This window comes from Monodon monoceros, unplaced genomic scaffold (genome assembly GCF_005190385.1).
Source record: "Monodon monoceros isolate NGI ecotype Baffin Bay Population unplaced genomic scaffold, NGI_Narwhal_1 Super_Scaffold_5, whole genome shotgun sequence".
NCBI lineage: Eukaryota > Metazoa > Chordata > Mammalia > Artiodactyla > Monodontidae > Monodon > Monodon monoceros.
Window position 1 is genome coordinate 28,553,963 of NW_021703782.1, and position 14,129 is coordinate 28,568,091.

The 14,129-nt window shown below is 47.7% G+C and overlaps 1 protein-coding gene across 9 annotated transcripts in view; it reads right to left on the reverse strand.

Moving 5' to 3' along the window:
* The window catches only part of DAPK1 (death associated protein kinase 1), a 206,385-nt gene that overhangs the window by 37,986 nt on the left and 154,270 nt on the right, over window positions 1-14,129 (reverse strand). For all 9 annotated transcript variants that reach the window (XM_029201700.1, XM_029201701.1, XM_029201696.1 and 6 more), the window contains 3 exons: window positions 12,757-12,954; window positions 8,717-8,815; window positions 1,441-1,518 (listed from right to left, as the gene is read on the reverse strand). In XM_029201700.1, the coding sequence (XP_029057533.1) occupies window positions 1,441-1,518; window positions 8,717-8,815; window positions 12,757-12,954 (375 nt within the window). The remainder of the gene's footprint in view (window positions 1-1,440; window positions 1,519-8,716; window positions 8,816-12,756; window positions 12,955-14,129) is intronic.

Sequence of the window (14,129 nt, forward strand, 5' to 3'; positions counted from 1 at the left end):
TTCTAGTTCAAATTCTCTCTCACAATGAGACAGTCTGTGGTAGTACAGAGTAGGGGAATTCGAAGCCCAGAGTCAATTTAAGTCTTTCCTGTAAGAACGTGTGAATAAGGAGGGATCTCTTTCTAGAACCTCTAGATCAAAGGGGAGACTGAACCCCTGCAGCGGCCTGGGGGATCTCAGTGTTTATCAGTTCACAGGATCCAAAGCACAAAGGTGTGAAAATGAATTATCTTCCCCAGGTCAACTCCAAGCACTGGGGAAGAAATCATTCCAACCTACGTGTATGTGTCCCTTCTCACTCCCCCCTCAACCAGGACCAGGAGACCAGGGGACCACTATGAAAATTCAAACTTTCAGTAGCTGTGAAATTTACTGTGATTATAAGACATTATAATCCCTCCCCCGGGCACTTTTCAATTTATACGGCAGGATCTTTGTAGGATACCCCAAGCTTATTCTGGACAATACCTTTTCAATGAGCACTTAACTGAGTAATTTTTTTATTTCTATAAAGTTTGTTTTTTGAAAAGTTATTACATGATTATTATAGGAAATTTGGAAAAAATACAGTAATGTTTAAAGAAGAGTGTTAATTAGAAAAGCAAAATCCAAAGACACCACTGTTACCCTTTTCTTTCCATGCATTTTAAAAAGATATAGCTGAGATTACAATGTGCACATAATTTATCTTCTGCTTTGAAGCCCAGGAACATCCTAAGCAATAAACTCCTATTACTAAAACCTCTTCAAAAACATTTTAACGGCCCCAAACCACTCTCTTTTATAGCTGTCTGTCAATTTACTAGACTTCATTGTTGGTCATTCAATGTTTCCAATTTTTATTACTGTATTATAAATAATACTACAATGGACATCTTTGTGCACAGAACTTTTTTTCTCTGCGTTTCTTCCATTTCTTCAGGATAGAGTCACAGACATAGAATCCCTAGCTTAAAGGGTGTGACTATTTTGAAGTCTCTCAGTACATACTGCTATGATGTGGGCTGGAAAGGTACACGTGCATTTACTTATTTTTATCATGTTTCCTCAAACCTTAGAGCAACAACGTTTGATAAACTGGAGCACAAGTGATATCTTGGAGCTCGAAACATTAAGAAAGAAAGAAGCAGAGTCAGCTTTCTCATTTCCCCTCTACTTCACGGTGGGGAGGGGGCAGGTATTACAAAGCGGGTAGAAGGAGGGAAGCCAGGCATAGCGACTGCAAAGAGGCCAATGATTTCCAAGTCTCGATACAGAAGAAGAAATCAGAGAGGTAGCCAATGTGTTCATGCAAATCGATATGCAAACCACAGCACAGGACCAGTGCCTTTTGGTACCACTTGTGTGTCCAAAGCCTCTTTTGTTCATCCTCATAGTTTACAAGGGAAAAAACAGAATCTTTCACATAAAAACACAGCACTTCAGACCACAATTTCTCACCTTTCGGAGTCTTGTGAGGAGACCTGCTACCTGTTCATGCTGTTCCGATTTTGCAAGATCTTCTGCTGTCTTTCCATCCTGTTGGAGAAAAACGATTAGTATCTTCCTTCACGACAGAGAGCTGTGTGTTCCATACACCAGTACTGCCATCTGAGGCAGAAACAATGTAACAGGCATCAGAAGCAAATAAGGTGAACAAAAGACCATGTCTTGGATTATTTCCCTTTCTGTGGAATCCTTATTTCACTTGATTGTCCACAAAAGGAAGATAAGAGGTAGAAAAAAACGTGCATTGGTGCTTTGAGGTCCAATGGCGAGATGTCTCAGGCCCGCAGGCTTTAATCAAACTGGGCACCTCGTTAGCGGGCAGATTACCCTGTGTCCTGAGCCTCCTCTCTTCAGTTAGGCCAACGATAAAGACTGCCATTTGCTGGCGAATTCTAGCTAGTGGAAGCTAACGTCTTAAAATCCTTCCATAGGGCTTCCCTGGTGGCGCAGTGGTTGAGAGTCCGCCTGCCGATGCAGGGGACACGGGTTCGTGCCCCGGTCCGGGAAGATCCCACATGCCGCGGAGCGGCTGGGCCCGTGAGCCGTGGCCGCTGAGCCTGCGCGTCCGGAGCCTGTGCTCCGCAACGGGAGAGGCCACAACAGTGGGAGGCCCGCGTACCCCAAAAAAAAAAAAAAAAAAAAAAATCCTTCCATAGACAATCTGTAGCACTCATATCAAGCTAGTTACTGTTAATTACTGTGCATTTCAAAGGAAAGACTGAGTTTTACAATTTTTATCTGAAGATTTTCGGTGAACATGAAAGGAGGAAATAAGGGTCCACAGCACTTTGGTGTTTGCTTTTTAATTAGAGAATTTTCACAGGGCTGCAGTTTCACACTGAACGAATTCCTTTCTGTTTCCAGGCCGTGAACATGCACGATGATGGCTAACATTTATTGAGCGCCTCTTAATAATCTCAGTGCGTCGTGTGCAGTAACCTCAGAGCCACTCCAGGGCGGCAGGAACGCCGGCTGTTCACGCACTACCGAGGAGGGAATGGAGGCTGAGGGATCTTTCTGCTGCAGTTTTAGGAATTACTACAAATTTAAAAGTAGAAAAGATGCGAGGCAACTTCAAAAGAAATAAAAGCAGTATTTTTTTAAATAAGAAGACTAAGGGGCCTTTGGCCCATCTCTCAGTGTTCACCAGTGACAGTTAAAGTTCTCTTCCCTGGGGAGGCTGGGGGAATGCCCGGATCTGACTGACAGCACACCTGCCAATCTCTCAACCCAGGTCACAATCCCTGCCGTCGGATCAGCTTTTCTCAGCCTCAGCACTACTGACATTGTGGCCAGGCCAATTCTCTGCTGTGGAAGGCTGTCCCGTGCGCTGTGGGATGGCTAGCAGCACCTTGGCCTCCATCACTAGACACCAGTAGCATCTCTCTTCCACCAGCTGTGACAACCCCGTGTTTCTGGACATTGCCAAACGTCCCCTGGGGGGTGAAGCTGCCCAGCTGAGAACCATAGCCGTAGGCTGTGGTAGAAGCTCAGGTGGGCACTCCGGAGGAGGCGTGCTTTACAGTCATGCCACCCGCCTTTCTCTGCCCCCCCTCAAGTCCTGAAATGGCTCCAACGGGCAGACGAAAGCTTCTAGTTTGCTTTGGGGTGAATTAGGTAATTTGTCAGACACCACATCCAAACCAGGGATGCATGCCAAACTGTCTAGATCCTTCCTGACGTGATAAGAACAGGCCTTAGTTCCCAAATCTCACAGCACATTGGAATCACCAGGGTCTTTAAGAACTCCTGCTGCCGGGCTCCCACCCGTATGCTCTGCTTCTACCTCTCTGGGGTGCGATCTGGACATTAGGGTTCGAAAGCCCTCCCAGGTGATTCCATTGTGCAGCGAAGTTTTGGGACCGTTGCCTTAGTTGGAAGCAATCTGAGCTTTGACTTAAATTTTCTGTCCTCTGGTGTGACTGGCCATGAATTTCTCTTGAAGACCTCAGATCTGCATAGCACACAGACAGAGGATGTTCACTGGCCAAGTTACTCTCCACTGTTAAGTCTCTCAAATGTCAGGAAAACAGCCATCAATTACAATTCCTTACGTTTGCACAGCACTTCAGAGTTTGCAAAACATGTTGCTCTAAAGGACACTGTTTGGGCTTCCAAAAGCAATGTCTGCCAGTGTAGTGGAAAGAGTTTGAACTTTGGAGTGAGAAGGACCCAGGTTTAAGTCCGGATTCTGCCCCTCCCCAGATGTGTGGTCAGTCACTCGGCCTCCCGAAGTCTGGGTTTCTTCATCTACAGCATGAGAAATGACACCCTGACTGCATAGATTCTTGAGCAGATTAGAGAAAACCAAATGGAAAGAACCAACAAAGTACCAGGCGCAGAAAAAGCAAGCAGCAGTCATCATCAAAGAAAAAAAAAAAAGAGCTGAGAGTGTCCCCAAACTCCCTGACTTTCTGTCCAAGAGGGAAAAGGGTAGGAGCTGGATCTCTTCATTCTGGTCCTGTGCTACCATGCACCCCTGAGCAAGGTGCCAGGTCTGCAGCTGGCCCACAAGCGATCCTAGCACTCACTGCCCTGCTTGTCACACACAGTGGTCTGGGAGGTCTCACTGAAAAGGTTTTATATATATATATATATATATATATATATATATTTTTTGTGTGTGTGTGGTACGCGGGCCTCTCACTATTGTGACCTCTCCCGTTGCGGAGCACAGGCTCCGGACGAGCAGGCTCAGCAGCCATGGCTCACGGGCCCAGCTGCTCCGTGGCGTGTGGGATCTTCCTGGACCGGGGCACGAACCCATGTCCCCTGCATCGGCAGGCAGACTCTCAACCACTGCGCCACCAGGGAAGCCCGAGAAGGTTATATTTGAGTCAAAACCTGAAGGAGGTGAGTGAGCAAGACATTTGGATACCTGAGGAAGTCTTGCAAAGAATAGCAAGTGCAAAGGCCCTGAGGCAGCAGGATGACTCTCATGTTCGAAGAATATCAAGGAAGCTCGTGTGGCTGGTGCAGGCAGAGCAAGGGGAGGAGGAGGAAGAGATGGCAACAGGGAGGCAATGCGGGTCTTTAGGGACGTCCCCATCACAAGGACTTTTACGCTGAAGGAAGGTCAGAACAGATGAGGGACAGGATCTGACGTATGTCTGCACAGGGTCAGGCAGGCTGCTGTGTGAGGAACAGGCTGGACAGGGCAGGATGGGAGCAGGGACACCAGTTAGGAGACCAGGACAAGTTACACGTGATCATGGCCAAGGGCTCACAGCCTCATGGGAGAATCAGCGGTCAATTCCAACAGAGCAAGATAGGGGGCAAATCACACCCACTGAAGGGGACTGGGAAAGAGGAGGTGTCCTGGGGCTCCAGTTGAATACTGGAAGATGACAAGGAGTTAGTGTTCCGGAATCTTCCTGACGCCAACATCACGCACTACTATGTGCCCGGGTGCCTCCTAGGCACTGAAAGGCTCTCCCTGTGAAGGCAGACGCATGTCTTATTGCCTCGTGGCAGGGGTATGTGTGTGTACGTGGGGGCACTATGTGCAAGGGGTGGGGCTGGAAACAGAGGAGGTTCCAGAGGGAAGGAACAGCGTGTGCCAACTGGATGAGGCGGGAATGAGCGAGGTCCCAGGACCTGCAAATAGTCCCACTCAGTTTGGTATAGCCAAGGGGGTGCAAGGTGAAGGGTGAGGTGGGCAGTGGGCAGGGACCAGGCCATGGAGGGCACATCCTGAGGGCAACAGAGCCCCGGGATGATTTGCAACTGGAACCCACTGCAGACTGGCTTTTCCAGAATGATAAATGTGGTGCTGGGTCAGAACTGTCAGGAGGGCCATGAGGCTACAGGTGAGGGACCAGTTCCGAGGCAGAGCTGGTCCTGGGGGAAATACACAGTGAGATTTTAACCAAGTGGAGGCAGAGGACGAAGAGCTGTGAGTTCGAGAAGAATCAAGGATGTGGCCACCAGCGTGACGCCAGGGAAGAGAGCATCCACATTTCCTGGACCAGACGATTGGAGGTACGCAGAAGGCTTTTGCAAAGGGCAGACCCGGAGGGAGAGGATGCAGCGTGGAGGCGGGGGGCCTTCCACAGGTGGTGTTCACCAGGCTGGGTCCCAGCGCAGTGCTCAGGGAACAAGTGGGGCCGGAGACCCGGACGTGGACCTGAGTTCCTAAGTGCAGCTGCAGCCCTGGGGCTGGTGAGAGGAGCAGGGGGCAGAGAGCAGGAGGGCAGCCGGCCAGGGGGCGTGGAACAGCAGCAAGAAGCCTTGGAGCTGGAGGAGGGCAGCAGAGATGGGAGGGGAAGCAGGGGCAAGTAGGATTTTCTTATCCAAGGCCGGAGAGAGTGTCAAGGAAGTGCCGTGTCCTGGAGAGATAACTAGACATAACTGCTGGCACTCAGGTGAGAAAGACAACAAAGAAAGGTAAGGAAGGAAGTGATTATAGTACAACAAAAGTCAGGGTGGGGCTTCCACTGGGGGCAGGGGTGGGGGTGAGTTGCGGCTGGGACAGGCCACCGGGGGTTTCTGGGGTGGCCTCGAAAATTCTACCTCTTGACCTTAGTGGGGTTACAAAGGTGTTTGTCAAATCCACCAAGTTTTACTTTTGCTCATGTCCTTTCCTTAAAAAAAATCTGTTTTATTTTACAATAAAAAAATTTTGAAGGCGAGGTGACTGGGGCTTCTGCAGAGTCGAGGGAATTCCAGGAGTCGAGGACAGACTTGTGGCGGGCGGAGGAGAGGTAGGAGGGAAGGGAAAAGAGGACTGGACCTTCAGAAGACTCTTCTCAGTTATCCCGGCTGAGAACAGACTGGGAGAGGGAGGGTAACAGCTAGAGGCGCTGTAGGGTCAAGGGAGGTGGTGCCCGAAGGGAAGAACCCTGCGGTCAGGCAGAGGGGAAAAGCTGGCTCACGAAGAGGGCTGGGCTGTGCTGTCCAATAAGGCGGCAGCCCAGCCCACACGCGGCTCCGCGGGGCTGGAAACGTGGCCAAGCTAAGATGTGCTGTGGGTATAAAACGTACCCAGATTTCCAAGACTTCAATCAAAGAACTGGAAGTATCTCAATAATTTATAAATACTGATTACAAGTCAAAATGATAATACTTTGCACGTTATTGGGCAAAATACATTACTTTATACGTTACTTTTAACATATTAAAATATATCAGTGAAATTAATTTCCTCTGTTTCTTTTTCCTTGTCAGATGCAGCTACTACAAAGTCTAGTACGACACAGGCAGCAAGCTGTCCTTCCATGGAGCCGGCCTCAGCACGGCGCCTCTGTGATGACCCGCACCCTGCGTGGAGCCCACGTGGCTTCCCCGCCCTAGGAGACCCCCGTCTCCACCACGCCCGCTGGGGGGCCATGCACATCCAGCCCCACCAAGCCGCACCTTGGCCGGGCCAGTCCGGGCTGCGCTCCAGCTCACTGTCCTTCCAGTTCCACCGGCCTGGGCCCTTCCTTCTCTCTCCACTCTCTCTAAGGAGTGGTCCTGACACTCCTGGAAACGTCCCTGGGGACTCTGGCTCTTAATTCTCACGGGTCCCATCCAGTAGCTGTATACTTACTGCTGTGCCCCTTGGGTCTGACTCTCTCCCATTAGACTAGAAGTTTCCCGAGGGAGGAGCGGCTTGCCTGACTTGGCCCCTCTGTGTTTGCTGTTCTTTGCCTGGTGCGCAGTGTATGCTCAGTATCTGCTGAATGAATAAATGACTGAGGCCCCGTGGTGGACTCGCAGGCACCAGGGAGAAGCGCCTGCAGTGAGCTGGGAAGGGTGGGGAGCAGAGTTACACCCGAGGGCCTCTTGTGGGGAGGCCAAAGGCAAGGGGAGATGACCGCGGGCTCACAGTGGTCAGGGGGCAGCCCAAGGACCCAGCAGAGGCTGAAGGTCACACATTTGAGAGGTCCCGGCCCACACTGCCGGGTAGCCAGGAGCAGCTGCTGGCATCTTCACAGCCATCCTCGACAGTTTACATTTTTTTTTTTTTTTTTGTGGTACGTGGGCCTCTCACTGTTGTGGCCTCTCCCGTTGCGGAGCACAGGCTCCGGACGCGCAGGCCCAGCGGCCATGGCTCACGGGCCCAGCCGCTCTGCGGCATGTGGGGTCTTCCCGGACCGGGACACGAACCCGTGTCCCCTGCATCGGCAGGCGGACTCTCAACCACTGCGCCACCAGGGAAGCCCGACAGTTTATTTTTTATGAGGCAACATCTGTAACAAAAAAGTACTTCTCCCCATCAAAATGTACATCAATGCTCTATCGTGGAGTAGCTGGACCGAGTGCCAAGGCATGGATGGTCAGGGTTTGATAATGGCTCATCAGGTCATTGCACGGCGGTAGGTGGGTTTGTGATGGACGAGGAGGTGCCCTAAGAAGGGACAATCCCAGGTAGAGCGCTGGTAAGCACTGGGCCTGCAGAAGAGCCCAGCTCGGGGCTCAACACTGCTGAGAACAGACCCACTGCTTGTTCCCTGTATGACTCTCCAGCCTCAGAGCCCTGATTTTCCCAAGGTTGGCCACCATATTTCAAGACTCCGATGGGTCTCCTTAGAGAAACACTTTATGTCAGCAAAGTTCTAGTGAGTTTTAGGAATCACCCACATGAGCAAATGGAGACTCAATCCACTGTTGGGCCAGAGACAACTCAAATGATAATGTTTCACCGCAGTGGTAAAAACAGCAACCTTATCTCTTAGCGGACATATTTTTCCTCTTTGGTATTTCTTGAAATGTGAAACAAAGGGTTTCTTCTGCAGGGAGGTACCAGGTCTGGAACAGGGAATGTCGGGAGTGAGACATTTAAAGAAATGAGATTTAAAGAAATCTCATTTTAAAATATGTTGTGGGCCTAAGAGCAAAGCCGGACTTTTTTAAAAAAGAGAGAACAGCTCTTGTCACCTGTTCCCCCAACGCTGGGGGGCCTTCCTCCTCCCTCCTTGGAAGGAGGGGGCACTTTTAGAAAAGATAAACACACAACCTAATGCAAAACACAAAGGCCTGTTGTGTAACACAGGAAACGAAAAGGCCAGTGGGAAACAGCAGGTTTTCCTGGCAGTGCAGACCTGGTGGAAGAAGAGGATGAGGCATTCTCGGGATCTTACCCCGGGTTTGTGTGGGCAAATGTTTACGTAACTGCAGCGGAGGAGCTGAAGCTTAACGGCAGCCTGTCTGCTCTGGAGTGCAGTTGCCAAGCAATACCTTTCCCGTTGTGCCCTCGAGGCCTGAGGGGTTTGCGATTGCTTTCTCCTGCCAGAGGGCTACTCACCGAAGTCAGCGCCTCCACGTTGGCGCCTGTCAGACAGAGGTAGCGGACCACGTCCAGAATCCCGTTGTTGGCTGCAAGGTGCAGAGGCGTCCGTCCATACTGGAAGAGACAAGAAAGACCCAGGAGAGTCCTCACGGCTGCTGCTGAGGATAACATTTATGGAGTGACCTCACAGGGCCATCATTGGGGGATCTGGGATCCTCCAAGAAGAAATAGGAGGCGAGGTCTCCCTTCTCCAGAAACTTGCCATCTCCTTGGGGAGGCAAGCCGAGCAAAACATTTTCAAGTATTTCTCAGTTAAAAGAGTAACTTTAAAATAAAACTTAAAAGGATGGAAGAGTGGGAGGCTTAGCATAAGATAACTAAATTAAGTCTCCTGCTGCGCCAGCAGAAAGGAGGCATGAGTCAGGGCTCAAGGGCCCCAAAGTTCCGGAAAGATCCGCACCACAGTTCAAATTTAGATACAGCAAAGGGAAAAGGCATGGAAGCACAGCCACTGAAGACACTCTAATGAGGTGAAATTCCAAGGCCATACCCACCATTTTTTATGCCTATGGGTTCCCAAACCCAAGGCATCTGGAGGCACTACAGTGAATTCATGGGGTGCTGAGGAACATTTTAAATTTTTGATGGAACCAGCAGGTTCAGACACCAGGGAAACTACCAGCTCCAGGTAGTTCAAAGTCTCAAAGTAGCTGGTACTGCCTTCCTTTCAATGACATCATGTATGCACAGCAGGGGGTTGGTCGCTGCTGTGATAAGAGGCAAATATCTTGAGAAAATCCACGTAGAACAGGATATAAGGGTGGTGGTGTCCACTCTGAGTCCAAGGTTTGAGGAGTTATGAGGTGCCCAACAAGCATACACATCCCATTAATATACAACTGGGGTTAATTAAAAATGAAATAAAAATAGTTTTCTTTCAACTTATGTGGATCATTTATTCCCACAGCTACTAAGTTGTTAGGGCATACATACTAGGTTGTTTGGATTGAACGACTTAACAAACAGAACTTTAGGTATTTCTTTTGCTCCGGGGGAGCCATGAAAAAGATTCCTAAGACACTATGGAAGTTATGAATTGAGCAAGTGTGGGTATCTCTGCTTTATACTGTTTACGTGCAAATACAGGTTTCTGCTAGAAAGTTAACACATGCTCAGGCAGAAAATCCAAACAACATAGAAGGATATATGGGAGAAAAATGAAGTCTCCCTCCCCCTCCCCCTCCCCCCAAGTTCTCCTCTCAGAACTAGCCCTACTCAAACCTTCCAGGCTTTTCTCTATGAATCCATAAATGGAGAGAAATAATCTGAAAGGCCAAGACATTAATCACACTCCACCTTCTATTCTGTCCCTTGCTTTTTTCACCTAACAATTGGTTGTGAATAATTTTTCATGTCTATAAGGAAATCTATTACATTCTTTCAGACACGTGAATAATATTCAATATACGGCTATATCATAACTCATTTAGCCAGCCTGCTGAGGATGGACACTTAAGGTGGTTCCACTTCTTGCGATTATAAATAACGCTGCAACGTATGTGCATATTTATGTTTTGTTTACTGTTAGCTTCTAGAGTGATTTAGAAAGCAGATACGAAGCTTTCAAATACCCTAGAGTTAAAGTGCGAAGGAAAGGAGGAGGTTTGGAAGACCTGGATGAAGAGTTTGGATTTCTGTGTAAGGAAGATAGTCTTGGTTACAGGATGCATAGTTTTAGAGAAGGAAAGAAGGTCAATGAAGAGACGTGTGATGAATAAAATGGACTAGGAGAGTTTACACTTTTGATGGCCCCCAATGATTGACAGAACAAAACCCAAACTCCTTAGCATTACATTCAAGGTCTTTCACCATCTGGATTCAGTGCCTCTTTCTTGCTGCCTCCCTCTTCTTCTTGAAATATGCTTTCCCCTCTTCTTCATCTGTCCAAGTCCTACTCATTTAAAATGATCACCTCTGAAAAGCTTTTCCCGGTTTCTTTAATGTCCAGATGTCCATGTTTCTGGAGCACCTGTACCTCTATCACAGCACTGACTGCAATATGAGATGCTGTTACATTGAAATGTCTGTGTGTCTGTCTAAAAGCAGCCTGAGGGCAAGAACCATTCCCTGCCGTCCATACCCTGCCTAGCCCTGCTCCCCACCTGCGCCTGGTACGGCGTTGCCACAGAAGGGCATTCATCAATGCTTGGCAGGCACGGAATTCTCTTGCAGGCTCCTGGATGTGTGTGCGCATCTGTGTGTGTGTGCGTGCACACACACGTGTGTATCGACATGCTTTTTCTACTTTCGCTGATAAGAAGAGTCAATCCAGAAAGGAACAAAGGGCTAAGGGCCGTGCACTCTGCATCATCTAGTTCCTCTCCTCTCCTGCATTTCCCGATGTGGCCGAGTAAATAGCCACTCTCCGGATTTTCACATGAGAAGAATGCAGAAAAAGACATGTCTGTTTCACTGCAATGAGCGTCAAAAATAGTGACAAGTTCCTGTCACATACTGCTGACAGGGGTAGGATCTGAATGAAGATTTTTATCTCCGGGGGAACTGAGTCCAGGCAAGGAAAAGGCAGGACACACCATGGGAAAGGAGTGACAGTCTGCCTGTGGGATATGGGCCGTCACTGTGCCACCTCCACGCTGACAACCGGCTACTGGGGTGAGACCATGTAAAGCCAGATGTGCTTTCTGGAGAAATAATGCCTTTCTCTTACTTTTCTGTGCATCTTTTAAGCTCCCCTACAGCCCCCATCATCTTTCCTAAAATAAACAGTGAAAAAATGAACAGGAAAACAAGCTGACACCAACCCTTCTGAAGAAGGTGTGAGACCCACAAAGTCGTGGTGTACAATGGCCAAGTCAAAGGTATTCAAATGAGTGCCATGAGGCTCCTAAAGCTGCTTTTTATTCATTTAAAGACTCCTGGAAGGAAAGCCTAGGTCTTGACGCTGCTTAATATTACCTTTAGTTTCCTCCTTAAGCCACTTATATAACTGACTTGGCAAGGTTAGAATAGGATAAACTAAGAAAGCAACCAGCAGCTAATGGTTAAGACCTAGTATATTGTCTTTTCATATTTCCAGAATATGAAGATTACCAATTTCAATTCCCATTAGAATTAATCACATATATGCAAGAGGACTAGTTTTTTTTGATAGAAGCATCATTTTCCAGTTGTTTCAGATATTAATTCTTTTTACCTCAAACAAATCATAATAAAATTCTGCTGGTATCATGTCTACCATTTATAAACAAACATTTCCTGCAATTAAAAAATTAATTCTACTTGGACTTTGTTTCTAACCAATCGTAACAGAATAGTGCTTGCCTTTCATACAGTTGCAGGGCTGAAACCACATGAATATCCAACTGTCCTATCATATTTGGTAATGAAAATCTAGATGGTATTCAGGGAAAAGAGAAGGTGTTAGCTAATTTCTAGGAGTCAGCATATGGGGATTTTTATTTCTTTATCATTCACCAAATGATAGTATCCCCTTGGTCTTACCAAACTTATTAAGCACAAAAAAGATGTTATGAACTTTTGACCATAAAACTCTCAGTGGGGGAAACTGGAGAAATCTGGCCCTAGGAATTTCAATCACATCAGAACTCATTAGGTGTTTTCCTGAAGACTTAGTGCTCCAGGAAGATGCCCCAATTTGTACCATGTTCTCTGATTGCAGGAGGGGACGCGCGTGCGTGCGCACGCAGGCACGCACACACACACACACACACACACACACACACACACACACACTCTCTCTCTCTCTCTCTCTCTCTTTCTCGATGCCCATAAATGGTAAGCCGGGCTTAGCAGGAAGTACTTATTAATGTAATTTTCTGTTACTCTAGGAAATTATTCAAAAGTCAGATGTAAAATATACTTAAAGTGGAGAGCCCTATAAAAAGGAACAGGTTCATATAAGCAATACTGACTTCGAACAATGAAAAGATGCAGAGAGAAACTTGCCCAAACCCAGAAACATGTGGACAGACAGACACAGACGGACTCTGCAGGGATCTTCCTTCCAGCTTTACCTTGTTGGAGAGGTCCAAATTGCAGTTGGCTTCACAGAGGGCCACCACAATCGGCACGTTGCCATCTTTGCAGGCCACATGGAGGGGGGTGTTGCCATGCCTGTCTTGGAAATCGACGGAACAGCCCAGGCTGATGAGAGCCTGGATGACCTCCATCTGACATCGTCTCACAGCAAGATGCAGAGCTATGTGTCCGTCCTGCAACAAACACCAGGGCCGTGAGCGCTTTTGCTTGGGCACGTGGGCCTGCCCGCTTGCCTTTCCAGCTGCACTGGGCCAGGTTTAATTGGCAATGGGACCATTACTGCAAAGCCTGAAGGAGGATTAAAACCGTGAACTTTACTCCTGGTGGGGTCGGGGCGAGGCCCCATACATCTCACTCTGAATAATCACAGACCAAGCTGACCGTCAGCTTAATTAACCTAGGCTTGGCCAGTACATTCGGGTAGGAAGACTCCACACTCCTTTTTGTCTCTGAATTTATAGGACTTCAGTTATGTTTGGTACTCCAATGGCCTCTTTTATCAAGTATTTGAAAAACACTTTTCAAAACATTTGCTCAGCAATGTTTACTAACTTCCTAAGTAGAAAGTTTATTATTTTATTTTACACCAGGAGAAACTGAGAGAGCAAGGCGACTTGCTGTCATGTATATGAGCATCAGTCCGGGAATTCACCTGCTCTAGAACCCCCGGTGAAGAAGCGTGTTGAGTTGTAGGAGCTGGGTAGAGGGAGTGTGGAAACATCTCTGTAACGTACTTGTTCTAGGGTTGCTCGGTGTCAGCACTACTGACATTTGGGACCTGTCCTGGGAATTGTAGGCTGTTCAGTAGCATCCCTGGTCTGTATCTTCTAGATGCCCCACCCTGGCTGTGACGACCAAAATATGTCTCCAGCCACTACCAATGTCTCCTGGGGGCAAGGTCACCCCACTTGAGAACTACTTCTCTGTACCCAGAAAATACTCCGCAAGTGGCAGTTCCTAAATTAACCACAGTGTGCCAGATCTAACTGTGCATAGCAACATCACAGCCTCTTGTAAGTACGAGTTCACAGTAAGAACAGATTATGCTGAATTTGCTTAATTAAAAAAGGAAAACCTGGCCTGGAATTGAGATTGCCAAACAAATAAGAATAGTTTACTGTTTTTCTACAAAATAGCAGGTGATGGAAGTAAATAAACCACCTATTTCTTTGTCTGTCTACAAATTAATAGTGTGTTGCCAATTTCAGTCCTAAATGAGGATTTGTCTTGGGCTCTGTGATCATCACTGTGCCTGCTGCAAAGCTAAAAAGGCTAAAAATAGAGACCTGAGTCATCTGACCAATTCATAAATTTTGTTACACCCCACAAATGAATATTAATTATTAAA